Here is a 15,773-nt window from a genome sequence, read left to right as displayed (position 1 = left end):
CAATTACTGATGTGACACATTCCTAAATCTGTTATGCACCACAAAATCACCAACAAAAACACAAATTCTTAGAATAAAAATGTCAACAAATCAATGTTTATTCCTCTAAAATATGTAAATATACAAAACTGAAAAGTAACTTGACACAAAAATGGGCCGCAGCAGAGCGCATATTACACATAGAGGTGAAGAGAGCACAAGAGAAAACGGCATAAATTCCACAACACCAGTTTTCCCAGACTTCAAAATCATATATACGTTTTATGTGTTTAACACATAAAAAAAAAACTACAGGACAGATTTCTCCATCTTCAGTAACTGAATGTCCAGAGAGTCAGTGCTGGGAGAATGATGAGACTTAACAGGAATATCCAAAGACTCGTCAGTACAGAACAGCTCCAAAATCTCAGTGTGTGTGTGTGTGTGGGGGGGGGTTCCTAATCTGGAAATGTACTACTATATAATTTCATGTCCAATCAAAACTGTTTATAATTTGGCTATGAGTGGGATATTGTTTAGTTTATCGGTGGGTGGTAATAATAATTATTATTACTAATAATTTAGGGGGGGGGGTTCCTACTCTGGAAATGTGCTACTATATAATTTCATGTCCAATCAAAACTGTTTACAATTTGGCTATGAGTGGGATACTGTTTAGTTTATCGGTGGGTGGTATCAGATGGACACAGACAAGACAAATCACTGGGGCATTAGATGCCTGACATTATACTTTGAAGTGTCGTTGTACAGAGTCATGGGTTTATCAGCGATCCCACATGTGCCGACACCAACCTTTCCGTTCACGCTTTCTGGAGATGCAAATATACTCCTCTTTACCTGCAGAGGGAGATCATGCAACATCATTATGAAAGGGTAAAAATAATTTTATAATGTCTTCTGTTCATATGGTGAAAATAATTGAGTATGGGGAAAAAAAAAAGAAATGGGGAAAAAAAGAATTGAAATGCAACAAGCATCTAGTTTACTTTAAGGAGTTTCTATTGTGGATACCACTGTTTGTATTGTAAACAGCCACTTAAGGACTAGTCAGCAAGTCTTTCTCATACACACCTGTCCTTTTTTATTCTTTGAATAGGCTTTATTGTTAAACTGCTGCCATTTGGATTTCTGATCTTCTCTTTCCTGTTCAAGCTCCTTCATGCGCAGCACTTTCTTCTGGGCCTTCTTCTTCTTGTATTCCCTCTGCTCAGCCAGGAGCTCTTTCCTGAAGGACAGACGCAGAATGAAAAAAACACATACAAGTACACTGCCAAGTACTCAGACATCTACATACAAAGACATTTAATTTTAAATGTGAAGGGTGTAATATCTGCATTACTTTTTGAGCCAATTGAACCAGTGTTTACAATCAAGTAAAGTCAACCTACAAAAGACTCACAGTTGTCTATGTAATTAAAAAAAATAATAATAGTATAATATAGTAAAAATGACAACATTAAACATAATTTAAAAAAAAATACACAAGTAGGACAAGTTTTAGAAAAGACTAAACAATTGTGCTATCTGTTCAGATTGCTGTTTTTTTTTTTTTTTATGTTTAGGTAATTTTAAGAATAACTCTCTAGAAAAGTTAAGCAACATTTTTCAAAGTATCTCTTTATTTACACATATCTATTTATTTTAGAAACTGAGACAATTTAGCTCTTTTAAATCTGGGATTAAAATTATGGATGAGCTGCCAAAAATAGATGGTGAATACAAAAACAAAAAAGTAACACCCATCTACTCACTTAGACTTAGGCTTTCCATCCTCATCCCTGCTCCCACCCTCCTCTGTGGCTTTGAGTGCATGAAGTGGCACCACCTCTGCGTTTCCATAGCCAGAGAAGGTGATGGCTGCTGTACCATTCTCGCCGTCAATCTCCTCAATCTCTGCCTCATACACCCTGTCAATCACACAGCACTGTAAGCAGGTGAGTAGAGATATATAAACAAATCCCTCCCACAAATGCTGTTGACCACACCACACCCCACCCCACCCACCATCCATCCATCCATCCATTCATTCATTCCTTCCTTTACAGGCATTTACCCAACACGGTGTGTGAGTGTGTGATACTCACTGTCCATCCTGATTCCAGGCAGCCATACACCGGTCTCCAACTCTCCAGTTGTGAGTGGGCACGGCTGCCTCTGAGCTTTTCTCGCTGGCCACACCCTCCACTGGCTGTGATGTCAACAGGTCTTTTGTCAACTCAATCACCTCCTATAGTAACACATAACAGCATTGATATGATAAATGTACTTACTTAGTGACTTCTTGTCTTGTCAGTTCTATCTTGTTGCAAATAGAGGCCATCAGACTTCAACCTATGTGACAAAAACTGGCCCCCTGAAAAACATGGCAGACCACTAGTTCTGTTAATAAAAGCATACTGTTTGTTAGCAAATTCATTCATTCATTCAGTCATTCCATTATAGGAATAGTTCACCCAATAAAAATTCTCTCATCATTTACTCACCCTCATGCCATCCGAGGTGTTCATGACTTTCTTCTACAGAACACAAAACAAGATTTTTAGAAGAATATCGAAGCTCTGTATGTCCATACAATACAAGTGAATTGTAGCCAAAACTCTGAAGGTCCAAATATCAAAAGGCAGCATAAAAGTAATCCATACGAATCCAGTGCAATGTGTTCTGAAGCAATACAATAGGTTTTGGGTGAAATCAGATCAAAATGTAACTCCTTTTTCATAATCACATTTGACAGTTGTCTCCTTGAATATCGTGATTTTAAGCTCGATCGCACTTCCTATCAGCTAGTGCTCTGTACATGCGTCAAGGACTAGAAAGTGTAAACAAGCTTGAAATCATGATCATGCTTGGAGAGTGTAATGGCAAGATGTGCAGAGGAAAAAAAAAAAAAGTGTTATTTGTTAATTTTTTCTCACCCAAAACCGATTGGATCACTTCAGAAGACATTGCACTGGATTTATCTGGATAACTTTTATGCTGCCTTTATGTGATATTTGGACCTTCAGAGTTCTGTCCACCATCAACTTGCATTGTGAGGACCTACAGAGTTGAGATATTCTTCTAAAAATCTTTGTTTGTGTTCTGATGAGAGAATTTTCATTTTTGGGTCAATAATTCCTTTAAGCTCCAATAAAGGCTAAAAACAGTAGACAGTCCTGCTGCAAACCTGGAGGTCCTTCTGCAGTTTAAGCAGATCTTCATTTTCTGGATCTGTAGAGAGCGCAGCTTCCACCTGCTGCAGCTGAGCCTTATAATTGCTCAACTGCTTCACCAATTCGTCAGACATCTGAGAGAGAGAAAAAAAGAACAGTTAGATCAGCTCCAAACTCAGACTTCAAAGAAAGCTTCTATTATTCTGTGTATAAATCGTTAAGAAAACAATAAACATACAGCCACTGATCTATTTTTCCAGCATGACTTGCATCCCCCAAACCAAAATGATTAGAATGAGCTTTACACCGTGTCCTAACAACATGCGACGCGATAAAATTCCAGCGACAGCAAGTGTGTCTGTCCACACTAGACGCGACGCGACTGTGAGACGCCACACGTCAATCAAAAAACACAGCCATTCAGAACAGCGTGTGGGCGGAGTCTCTCTGTGAAAGCGCACTGCTGGCCCGCACTCGCGTTGGAAATGGGTAAGGACATAATCAAATCAAGAAATAACATTATTAAAAATCAAAACATTAACAAAATATACTCATTGACTAATTTTGTTGAGGTACAGTTGTATGTTTGCATAGAATTCAGTTTGAACGCTATATTATATGCTTTCAAAATCTGAGGTAAATTATCCATTATCGCTTGTGGCACAGTGACCTATTTTTAACTAAAAATAAATAATGTGTACTCATAACCAGTGTAATTTCTTCATATGACAATCAGTTTATTCGATCTTGTTCATAGGGAAATTCATATCCATCCCGTCGCTTTATTATGGATGGAAGGAAAATTATATTCAAACTCAAATGAAACAATTTTAATACTATACAAAAAACTAATGAACACCTGAGATTATTAATAACCAAAAAAGATTACAAGTGAGATTATTGAATACGAAATATCGCATTCATTATTTCCCCCATTTAGGTCCGAGGTTCAAACGAGAGCTCTGGAGGAGGAAGAGAGTAGTGGCCTTTCTTTTATTACAGGGGAGGCAGACGAGGATGTGAGTGCATCCAATAAGTCAAAGAAGAGCAGAGCAAGGGGCCTATCACAACCTAGTGCAGGAACTTTTCCTGGACAAGGCACGTTTTTTAAATTATTTCCGTATGTCCTCCACTGATATGGAGAATGTGCTGTCCTGTGTTGGGAAGGACCTGAGGAGAAAGTCTGTGTAAAAGCACTTTTTTTTTTTATCCATAGTTAAATGCAAATATTGTTATTGTTTTTACTGTTATTAGGTGAATGCCTCAAACACAATTATAGATATATAAATATGAAAATTATATTATTAAGGTAAATATATTGCAATTCCATTTGGGGGCACAAATGATGATGACATTATACAAGACTATTCAATTGATGACTATGCATAGAAGAAACAACTATACAGAAAAAAAAAAATCTGTAAAGTACTTTATTTCATAGCAACTGGTTTAAAATTGCTCAACACAACATTTTTCCATTAACCTTATAAAAGACCACACAAATGTGCTTCAACATAGCCTTTACAAAAACAAAACAAACAATAAAAATAAACAGTAGTAGACAGTAGTTTATAGTTTGTAACAAACTTGGAAATTATATATGAACAGCATGCTGCAAAATTAGTCACATATGACGCTGTAAACAGTATATTTGGTTGTGCACATGGGAGAAACTGGGTGTAAACCCTCAAGACATTTTGAACATCAATGAAATATTGAAATAAGATTAATCTACTCAAACATGTAGTAATGTAGTCTTCAGAACAAAGTGTTTGTGTCTGCTTGGGTGTCTGTCTGTGTGAGTGGTCTGCATGCGTCTACACGTGCGTGCACCTCTGTGTGTGTGTGTGTCTGTGCGTGTGTGTGTGTGTGTGTGTGTGTGTGTCAGAACTTAACTGTGTAAATTTCCCCAGCTATGCTGTGATGGTGCAGCTGAAAAATTAGGATGATTTGGCAGGCTGTGTGTATGATTAAGCATGTAGTTGTGAGGTTCCACGTGGTATTGAGGTGCAATTTGATTAGTAGACAAAGGCCTGGGCATTTGATGCTGCTCCTCCTCCCAGTTGACAATGAGTGACATTAATTTTACTTTTAATTGCCCTTTATTTACCGTTATTTTCCTCACCTCGGGTGCCAAACTCAATAAAAAAAGTTCATCAGGATCTTCATGAGGCATTGGCTGCTGAAGAAATTTGTACAGCTCTGAAGTGGCCACTTGTGCAGCTGACCTCCTCTTCTTTATCTGACATCCTCTTCTAGGTCCCGATGTTGCATTTTCTTGCTCGTCTCCTGTCATGGTGTACTCTCTCTCACGTCCTCTTTCTCCTTGATCTGTTGAATGTTCTCTGTCTTTATTTTCTCCATCATCATCTTGTTCTTCACATGATGATGGTTGGAGATGCCGCATTCCCTCTCAAGCCCTACTTAATGAGACCCTACCCAGGAAAGAATCTAGAGAGAAGAAAGGCAAATTTCAATTACCGCCTCAGCAGAGCACGAATGACAGTGGAAAAGGCATTCGGCATACTATCCTCGTGCTGGCGAATTTTCCACAGAGACATTAACTTGATGCCCGAGACCACAGACACCATGATTGTTGTGACATGCATTCTGCACAACATGCTGACACACCCAGGTGAAGCAGAACACTGGCTCAGAGAGGCATCTGAAGTTGTGTCCTTGAGGGGGCTGACTGAACGCCCCAACAGAGGAAGCCTGGAAGCATCAAATGTGCGAGAGAAGTTTACAGATTACTTCAGCTCTCAGGCAGCATGTTTCTGATCAATACATTTGAAAACATCCAAATGTAGTTATTGGAGACGCTTTAAAAATGTGTTGTATCAAACACTTTGAATTGATACAAATCTGTGATTTACTCTTGTGGTATCTTTTTTTAATTTCTCTAGTTCAGAATAAAATGGTTTAATTTCAGCTGAACTGTTTTGTACTGTCTTTAATCCATGCACATTTTGGATATATTTTTGCCACTAGCTTATGATTTGAATCAGCATGGGAAAACATAATATGCTATGCAATACACAGTACATAATAAAAATATATATTGACCTACACGCCATGGTAAACTACCATATTTTAGTTCAAATCATTAATAACTATTAACATTGCATTACATATATATATAAAATATAGGTCAGTATAGAGAGATGTTAAAAATGTGGGCTGTTGGTTTGTTTCTCCACGAATAGGGTTGCTTACTAGAGAAGCAGCACTGAGGACAGTGTATGTGCCACAGGTGAAATTTACCATTTACTACATACATTAGGCACTCTGATTCCACATATATATTATTCATATGATAGACTATGCATAATAGCCCCTCTGCCCCGTGTCACACCGCCGGCGCCTCTGCTACGAGCAGCGCGGGCGCGGCCAGATCTGCCTCGCGCGCGCCGAGTGTGCACAGCTCGGACTACTGTCATTGTCATTGCGACTCCCCACCCTGCCTGTATTTCAGTAGATTGTCTGGAATGACACCCCTGGATACAGGGACACAAATCGTCATGCCTATTCACTCTACTCTACATTGAAAATAAAGCGGAATTTGTTTTACACAGGTTGATGCGTTATTAGTAGCCTACTATAGCTAAATGCTACATTCATTCATTCATTCGCTGTAGATGAAAGTCTAAACTTAACTTACCATGTGTATTCAATGCTTCAGCTATACTTCTTCAGACGGAATCCTTTTTCCTGATGTCTTTGTGGAATTTGTGGGATTTATCGTAGAGAATTGAATGCCTTTGAACTTCGACAATCAGTTCCTCGTCGTCCATGTTTGATGATTAAATATTCATGACACGCAGAACTTCCATCCAATGACATCTCTGTGTGGGCGGATCTGTCAGCCGCGACGTCGCAGAAATAGGAACCGTTTCTAAATTAGAAACTTCGCGTGTCGCCGTCGCGTCTGGTTAGGACAAAAACTCTAAAGGTACGTACACACTGCCAGCGACAGCGACTCAATACCATTCATTTTCAATGCGAGCACAGCGACTTCCGGCGATACGAGCTGTCGCGACCGTTGGCGCTAGATGTGGGCGTGTCCAGCGACGCGACAAAGTTGAGAAAAGTTCAACTTTGGAGCGACTAACGGAAGCGACAGCCAATAGGAGAGACGACGGGAGAGCTCACGTGATCCTTCTCTCTTTCTCTCAGCTCCTGCAGTAACGGAAAGATGGATGAAAGGCTAATTCTTGCTGTTAGAAATGTTCCAGTGCTCTATGAAATGTCTCTTCCCACGTACAAGGACATTTTAAAGGGGTCATGACATGGGTTTTTTTATTGTATTATTATGTTCCCTTAGGTGCAATTATAGTATTAATATATTTTTTTTTAAGAAAAACTTTTAAAATCTAGTGATTTATGACATTTTCCCACCCTGTTTCTCATCCTCTGATTCAAACAGTCTGTTTTGGGGGCGTTTTCTATTCAAGACTTCAGTGTTAACGCCCACTGTTATGATTGGCTAACGTCAGTGCCTATGTATCAATTATTGACGCCCCCAGCCAGAACAATATGCAAGTAAACTAAGTAAAAACACTGTGATTATTCATAATGAATGAAATTGCGCTTTAAAAAGTAGTTTAAAGTTTAAAATAGATTACTTACAGTTTGCGTCGTCGTTGTTCCCAGAATTGTCGGCACGGACTTATCTTTGAGCAACAGTTTTCTGGCAAAGCCAGCATCATATTGAGATTTGTTCTCAAAACAGTCATCCTTAAAATGTACAGAACAAACGCTTAAGTTAACACTGCCGTGACTGGGACGTCCACAAAAAATAAACTGCATCCATTTTTCCCTGGCGTCTGGATCTTTCGGCAGCTTATTCAGAGGTTTTGTTTGACCACAGCCAGGAACAGCACATCTGTGTGGCATCGTAATTTTCCTGTGCACAAGTAGTCTCTGTCAGAGCTACGCTGTCCATCGACTGAACACTTGTGAGGCGCGGCGATCTGAAATGAGCGTAGTTGTCTTGCGCTTAAATCGTAGTTATCTTGTGCTGGAGGCGGTCATATGCAAACGCTGCTATGTCACTTCTAACCGACACGTCACTTCTAACCATGAATCCAGAACGAGCTGTATTTTGAGCTTGATTAAATAAATGATTCGTTTAGAATGGGGAGGACGTCTTAAAATATTAAACTTGCAGGACGTTTTAATGATACAAAGACCTCTTATATACCAAAAGATCAAGGCAAATTTGGTTTCTCATGTCATGACCCCTTTAAAGAAAAATACTGCGTGGAAAGGTGTATCTGAGATCGCGGGGATTTTATGGACCCATACAGACCGACATTTGCATTTTCGCCGCAGATAAACAGACGCTCTGGCAAACAGCACACCTTGTTTCTCATTCATCTTTGATATAAAGCATTTTATGTACTGATTCCATTTATATTTAGTCTTTTCCCTACAAAATGTTTGTTTTTAGTGGCAAGAAAAGAGATTCGCTGTCAACAGCAATGGAATGACATCCGTGAATGTCATTTATAAACGTTACTAGGCAACCAGTAGTGGGAACACCCACTAGCGACTTCACCGCCAGCCACTGGCGACCTGCAGCGATAAAGTCGCTGGCAGTGTGTACGTAGCTTAAGATACCTTTTATCGCGTGTCGCGGCGTCGCGTCGCGTGTAGTTAGGACACGGTGTTAAGGTGCGTACACACTGACAGCGACTCAATACCATTCATTTTCAATGCGAGCACAGCGACTTCCGGCGACACGAGCTGTCGCGACCGTTGCCGCTAGATGTGGGCGTGTCCAGCGACGCGACAAAGTTGAGAAAAGTTCAACTTTGGAGTGACTAACGGAAGCGACAGCCAATAGGAGAGACGACGGGAGAAATCACGTGATCCTTCTCTCACTCTCAGCTCCTGCAGTAACGCAAAGATGGATGAAAGGCTAATTCTTGCTGTTAGAAATTTTCCAGTGCTCTATGATATGTCTCTTCCCACGTACAAGGACATTTTTAAGAAAAATCCTGCGTGGAAAGGTGTATCTGAGATCGTGAGGATTTTATGGACCCAGACAGACCAGCATTTGCATTTTAGCGCAGATAAACAGGCGCTCTGGCAAACAGCACGCCTTGTTTCTCATTCATCTTTGATATAAAGCATTTTATGTACTGATTCCATTTATATTTAGTCTTTTCCCTCCAAAATGTTTGTTTTTAGTGGCAAGAAAAGAGATTCGCTGTCAACAGCAATGGAATGACATCCGTGAATGTCATTTACAAACGTTACTAGGCAACCAGTAGTGGGAACACCCACTAGCGACTTCACCGCCAGCCACTGGCGACCTGCAGCGATAAAGTCGCTGGCAGTGTGTACGCACCTTTATTGCCTAGAATGCTTCCACGTACAAGTAATTTTTTTTTTTTGGTGATAGAAGCTTCCAGTGCAATAAACACTGCAACAACAAGACAGAGATAATAATAATAATACAAAAAAGAATACAAATAAAAAGTGTATAGATATAAAAGTATATACAGAAATACACAAAATATATACATATAGAATGTACAAATACAAATCTGTTATATACAGTGCAAGGGAATGTAACGCAGAAGAGGTAGTATATGATGAATAACATAACTATTGGCTGTTTATTGCATGCAATTATAGTATAGTTTTAACTGTTCGTGAGATGGATATCCTGAGGTAAAAAACTGTTCTTGTGCCTGACGGTTCTGGTGCTTAGTGCTCTGTAGCATCAGCCGGAAGGCATCAGTTCAAAAAGTTAGTGGGCACGGTGAGTGGTGTCCAGAGGGATTTTACCAGCCCTTTTTCTCAATCTGGAAGTGTACAGCTCTTGAAGGGAGGGCAAGGGGCAACCAATAATACAATTGTCTCCACCCATTAAGAAAATGTACCAAACTTAAGTACACATTCTCTACATTGTTTCTAAATATATGAGGAGAGTTAGGAATTCTATGATATACATATTATATAAACCGCTTCAGTTTAACAAATGTCTGTTTGCTTTAAGGAGAAAGTCGTTACATATTGAGAACCCATCCATGTTTTTACATATGGTTACTATAGCCTTATTATAAATAAGTCGATAACACTACGGTTACTTTCTATTATCAAACATTATGGTAACGCTTTTATTAAAATGTCTGTCTGGAACATAAAACACGTTACCTAACCAAAACATTAAGTGTTTACACATTGGACCTTCCCTGCACTGTTAGCAACAGCCACTAGCACAACTCTCAATAGCAATAATGTAAACAGCTCATAAAAGAGATTATATAATCTACATCTGGTGAATCTGAAAGGTTTCTTTTAGCTCAAATTAAACGCACATTTGCGGCTCGTGCTCAGAAGCAGAGCGCGGGGCCTCGTGTTTAGCATGAATATAAAATACACATTCGACTTATTTCTTCAACATGCTACTTTCCTCTGCTGATTCTTAGTAAATGTTTATATGCGGTTTTGGAGAATTCACGTGTTTGAATGTACGATTGTATTTTATTGAAAATAAAGTAGTTTCATCTAGCGTTTATATTTTCTCTTACCTTCCTCCGTGTTGACCTCTTGCTGGATATGTCGCCAGGGTCTCGTGTGATCTCGCGATGCGTCTATATTCAGACATTGCATTTGCAGTCCTTAACATATTTCCCTGCAATGAACCTTCTCTAAAAGTATTTATATTGGGTTAATACCCAATATAATGGCATGCAGTGGCCATTGATGTCTCTTCATTAGCAAAATTGCAAACGTGTCATACTGAAAGTAGAACAGACATATTTGATTGAAATTCTACAAACATTGTATAGGATTCAGAAGATGGGATTCATTGTAGTTTTGTTATAAGTACCACCAGCGCATATACTATAGGTGTAAAAATAAATGAGTTAGCTGACAGGATTGCAAAAGAAGCCACAAAGAATATAAAAATGTAAACTATAGCAAGACTGAAATTAAACGTTTAATTAAAGAACAAATTAGGACAAGATGATAAAAAAAAAAAACAATGGGAGGAGGAAAGAGCAGGAATATGATTTTATAACATTCAAAAAGGTGTTGGTTTAGATAGAACCACAGGGAGAAATAGAAGAGAAGAAACCATAATGTCTAGACGGGTTTGGAAATACAGCAACTAATAGTTCATTGCAGAATACGGAAAGATGAAATATAGGGTACCTAATAGTTAATTGCAGAATACGGAAAGATGAAATATAGGAAAATGTGCATTTTGTAATCATGAACAAATAGTAGAGCACGTTATGGTCCGTGTATCATCCGATCATTCGATTATTCCATTTAATCTGGCAAACCAAAAACGAAATAACGACTCAATGTTTTGTTTTTCTGTTTTTCTGTATGAACCAAATATGAAAATCGGACCACGTTATGATGACCTGTTCTATATATGGTTATAAAAGAATGATATAGATTTCTAACCTTAAGAAAATTAACGGGGGCCTTTAGCTCTGTGAGTAAATATTCTGACTACCACCCATGGAGTCGCAAGTTCAAAGCAACTAAATTGGCCCGGTTGCAAGGGAGGGTATGCATTGAGTAACCTCCTGTTTGCTCTCGGTGGGGCACGTGTTGAGTTGTGCGTGGATGCCTTGAAGTTGTGCGTGAAGCTTCCACACGCACAACTTCAAGGCATTTGTACTATTTTCTTCTGTCATCCAGCAAAATGTCAGCTACTGCCTGATGTGGTGTTATGAGTAAATTACATTGTGTGTACTTTTAATTGATTCTAAATTAATTGTTTGAATAAGCTGACGAAATATTTATTTTATTTTATTGAACTCAACCCATGTTCGCGCCAGTACACTCTCAAAGCCCCACGTATAAGGTGACATGATTGGCCTGCCGACTGACCAATCAGGGCGCTGATTTCTTCTGTAAACAAATTATGTCGTCAGTGTTTTTCAGGAGACTGAGATTATTGTCCCGTGTTTTTTGTTGTGAAGGGGCGAGTAACTTTTTGCTACTCGATCTTTTATTCAAGATCCAACGAAATTTTGGTCACACTATATTTTAGAAGCGTAAAGTAAATTTTGAACAACGATGGCAACGCAAAAACGTATAACTCGGGAAGAGAGTCTACATGGTAAGCTGTACAAACAGGCTCGGTCAGATAACGTAGCAGCATCGTCAATTTAGAACAAACATAATATAATAGGAACAATTAAATGTATATTCACATTCTTGTCAACAAATGTGCTTCCTTGTTTCTTTTGTGAATCTCGACAACGCAAAACTTCAAATCCGGTCACTTCTTGTTTCCTAAAGCAAACGTTTATTTTGTATATATTGATATAACATTTTGTAAAAGAACACTGTGATGAGTGACATTTACATGGCCCATATTTTCCAAAGGATTTTGCTGGGATTTAGTAAAAACGCATAGTAGTAAGTGCACAATTGCATAATGCTTATTTGGAGATTGGTGCCTTAATTGTTTGTTGGGTTCCGTGTCTGTTAGACAAAGTGTGGTAGAACATGTGGGATTGTTGGAAAGGTGCATCTGAAAGGCCAAATCAAGCACTCTTACTATTCTGATCTATTTTTCTCCACCAGACTCATGGATTGAGCTTCACTTTGATTCATGTAGTGAGTCCAGTGAAGACACACCAGCACTGTGTGATATCACAGACATGGAGAAAATGCTTCTTGAAGCACAGCGCGAGTCCAGCAGCAGTTCACGGACAAGTTCTCACTGTAGCACGTTTGTAGAAAATTTTATTCTAAATTGTTTGTCAGTTCTGATTCCGATGGCTGATATGATTTGTTTCTTCATAGTCCTCTATGCATCCAGGAAACTCCACTCATCAGTGCAGTCTCCTTGAACACACACACCAATGCACAGGTGAAAGACAGCACATCATTGTGCATCTTTACTGCATGGGTTTGCATCTATCAAAACCTCTATTTTCTAACAACTTTAAATGCAGGACATATCTGAAAACTTATAGATAGAATACACTGCACATTTAGCTATTAGCACTATAAGAAACATGCTGTGTTTATTGAACTTGTATGACTAAAGGTCAGTGATACTTTGTCTGTTCCAGGAAGAAGTTGTAGCAGAGAGCAAACAGGAAACTGAGGCTGTTATGAGGATCTGTGACTGGCCCAGCCGGCCGGAGAATCTACCACACGCAGCATTCATCATTAAACGGCCAAAGCGGAACCGAGTGTGCAGCAGGAATACGATAAAAAATTATGAAGAATTTAACAAACACTTGCTGAAACTACTACTACCCTCCCTAATCTTTACACACATCATCATGCTTGGGTTGGGGTAAGGCATTACCCTTTCAAGATTTAAGTAAAAATGTATTTGGCTGTATTAGAGAATGTGTATATTTTAGGTGCTCTGATTGGTCACAATTTATTTTGCAATTTCTCACCACTTTAGTTCATTTTAAATGGTCCTGATGTCCTTTGACAAGTACATTTTAGTAAAAATTCCATGTAGTTTTTCAATTAATAAAAGTTCCTAAAATGACATGCATCCTTATTACAAAAAAAAAAAAGAAAGCCAAAATGCTGTTTAAAAAAGTTTTAGATTATCACACCACTTAACATTCCAACATTATTAATGTCAACCACTCATGCCACTGTTCACCACTGTTATTTTTAATCTCTCTCCAGGATCTGTATTGGACGGCGCCTCTCTGCTCAGTGTTCTGTTATCTGAGGCATAGCAAATGAAGTGTTGGGATGCTGTGCATCAGGATCACTCTGGGATTGTCTCTGTTTGAACTAGAGAACCTGACAAACTATTGCTGGAATGCCCATTGTTCTCCTCCAGGAGAAATGTAGAACTATGTAAGAGGACACTATGAAAATATGATGGGAGTAGAAACTCTCAGCAATAATTTTTTGTCTTTGGTTTCCAGCAGGGACTTTTCTGGCAAAGAAAAAAAGCCCGGTTTTGTCTGGGGATCAGATTTCTGAGCCATAGATCAGATAAATCAGGAAGTTTGTCTAATTGATTTCAGCCTTTTGCTTTTAGTTCATTTTAGCCAGTGAGAAATACTTATACAAATAATATAATTATTTGATCCTGATGTTTTGTTAACATATAAACACACAAACATTGCATCATTATTTTGGTAACCATGTCGCATTGTAGTACTCCATCTGATCTGCTTTTACGATATTTTCATCATTTAAATTGTTTTGTGATAAGGCATTTTTCTTAACATGTAATGAAAAATGGAAATCAGAGCAGTCTAAATAATTAAATCAGCATATTCTTAATACGATATGTCATGGAAAATGAATAAACCATGCTGCTAAAATCCATTTACACACACACAAAATCTTTTAAACCATTTTTGCATCCATCCATCTTGTTTTTTGTGAACATTGCTGATAGCACTTCTGGGAGTAAGTGTTATTACTTTTGAGAACTGAGTTGAGCAACTGACCTGGAAACTTGTACTAGATCATTAGCTTCATGTAAGGGCTTTCTCTCAGCAACTACCAGAGGTCTGAGTTTAGGAATAGTTCACCCAAAATAAAAATTCTCCATACAGAAATTGTAAATGGGCATGGGTGCTGTTGAGGTCCAAAAGTGAAAGAAAAAATATCATAACATTGAAGTATAATAAAGATATTATGGGCTCGTTGCAGCTCCCAATCTCCTGCCTCCCAGACTGTTTTGAGGTTTTCTGCTTCATATTTTAGCTGATTTTGTAATATAGTTTTGTTACATTTTTTCTAAAATCTACAAAACTAACACAAATAGCATTTTCAAGCAAGCAATCAAAAGCAATTTGTTTCTTCCCAGTGAGAGAAATTTTCTTTTTTTTTTTTTTTATTATTAGGGAAGTGGCAAGTTTTAGGTTCTTCAAAGTCATTCATTATTTCAAAGTTTGGAATTTCTATAGAAATTTAAGCAGCATCTCCAGAAATATTGCTTTAATTACTTTTAAAACATTGATTACATTAAAAGTTTGGAAATAAATTAAAATTTTATTTATTTAATTAGTTCATTCTTACCAATCTAACAAAAATCACATATTTAACTTTAGAAAACACAACATGAAAAAGTTTTGCATACTTCAGTGCATGCAAAAGTGCCACATGTTAGAAACGTGTGTGTGTCTTTTTTTTTTTTTTTTTTTTTGTGGGACGTAGAAAAGGGATGAAATTGAGGGAACATATGAGATATGACATTTGAACAGCAGCTTTCATTAATGTCTTTCTAATGTGTAAATTATACATTATTAACCTCCAGATGTACACAATTGACATAGGCTACAGTTTTTCAGTTAATATGAACCTACAAAATTTGCTTAATTTGCTGTTCTGGTGTCACTCTCTCTGACATTACAGCTGCTGAACTCCCTATAACTGACCATTTTGTCCTCTCATTTACTGTGAAACTCACTCTTTCCATCTCTAAAATATCACGCTTTATTTCATTTCGGAATATTAAGAATATCGATCCTGTCACTCTCACTTCAAGTATCCACTCTTTCTGCCTGCCTGATACTCACAATCTATCCACCCCCGATGATCTGGTCTCTCACTACAACACTGGACTCCATAATATTCTTAACTCCCTTGCTCCGTTAAAAAATAAATCTGTTTCTTTTTCTATTTCCGCCCCTTGGTTCA

General features: G+C 38.2%; 2 protein-coding genes across 2 annotated transcripts; one reads left to right on the top strand and one right to left on the bottom strand.

Annotated features, from left to right (window-relative positions):
* Positions 1-85: 85 nt before the first annotated feature.
* Positions 86-10,729, bottom strand: LOC127662229 (survival of motor neuron-related-splicing factor 30). The gene is made up of 6 exons (XM_052153335.1): positions 10,697-10,729; positions 3,167-3,286; positions 2,085-2,227; positions 1,752-1,907; positions 1,072-1,225; positions 86-837 (listed from the first exon to the last, which is right to left on the bottom strand). Exons 2-6 carry the CDS (start codon positions 3,284-3,286, stop codon positions 700-702), a joined length of 711 nt encoding a protein of 236 aa, XP_052009295.1. The 5' UTR covers positions 10,697-10,729; the 3' UTR covers positions 86-699.
* Positions 10,730-12,052: 1,323 nt separating this feature from the next.
* On the top strand, positions 12,053-14,891 carry LOC127662231 (BCL2/adenovirus E1B 19 kDa protein-interacting protein 3-like). Its single transcript, XM_052153336.1, has 5 exons — positions 12,053-12,249; positions 12,720-12,867; positions 12,942-13,008; positions 13,214-13,443; positions 13,797-14,891. Exons 1-5 carry the CDS (start codon positions 12,207-12,209, stop codon positions 13,840-13,842), a joined length of 534 nt encoding a protein of 177 aa, XP_052009296.1. The 5' UTR covers positions 12,053-12,206; the 3' UTR covers positions 13,843-14,891.
* The last annotated feature ends 882 nt before the right edge of the window (positions 14,892-15,773 follow it).

The sequence above is a fragment of the Xyrauchen texanus genome, chromosome 22, assembly GCF_025860055.1.
Source record: "Xyrauchen texanus isolate HMW12.3.18 chromosome 22, RBS_HiC_50CHRs, whole genome shotgun sequence".
Taxonomy (NCBI): domain Eukaryota; kingdom Metazoa; phylum Chordata; class Actinopteri; order Cypriniformes; family Catostomidae; genus Xyrauchen; species Xyrauchen texanus.
The sequence above is the reverse complement of the archived record's forward strand: the minus strand, read 5'-3'. Positions and strand labels throughout refer to the sequence as shown.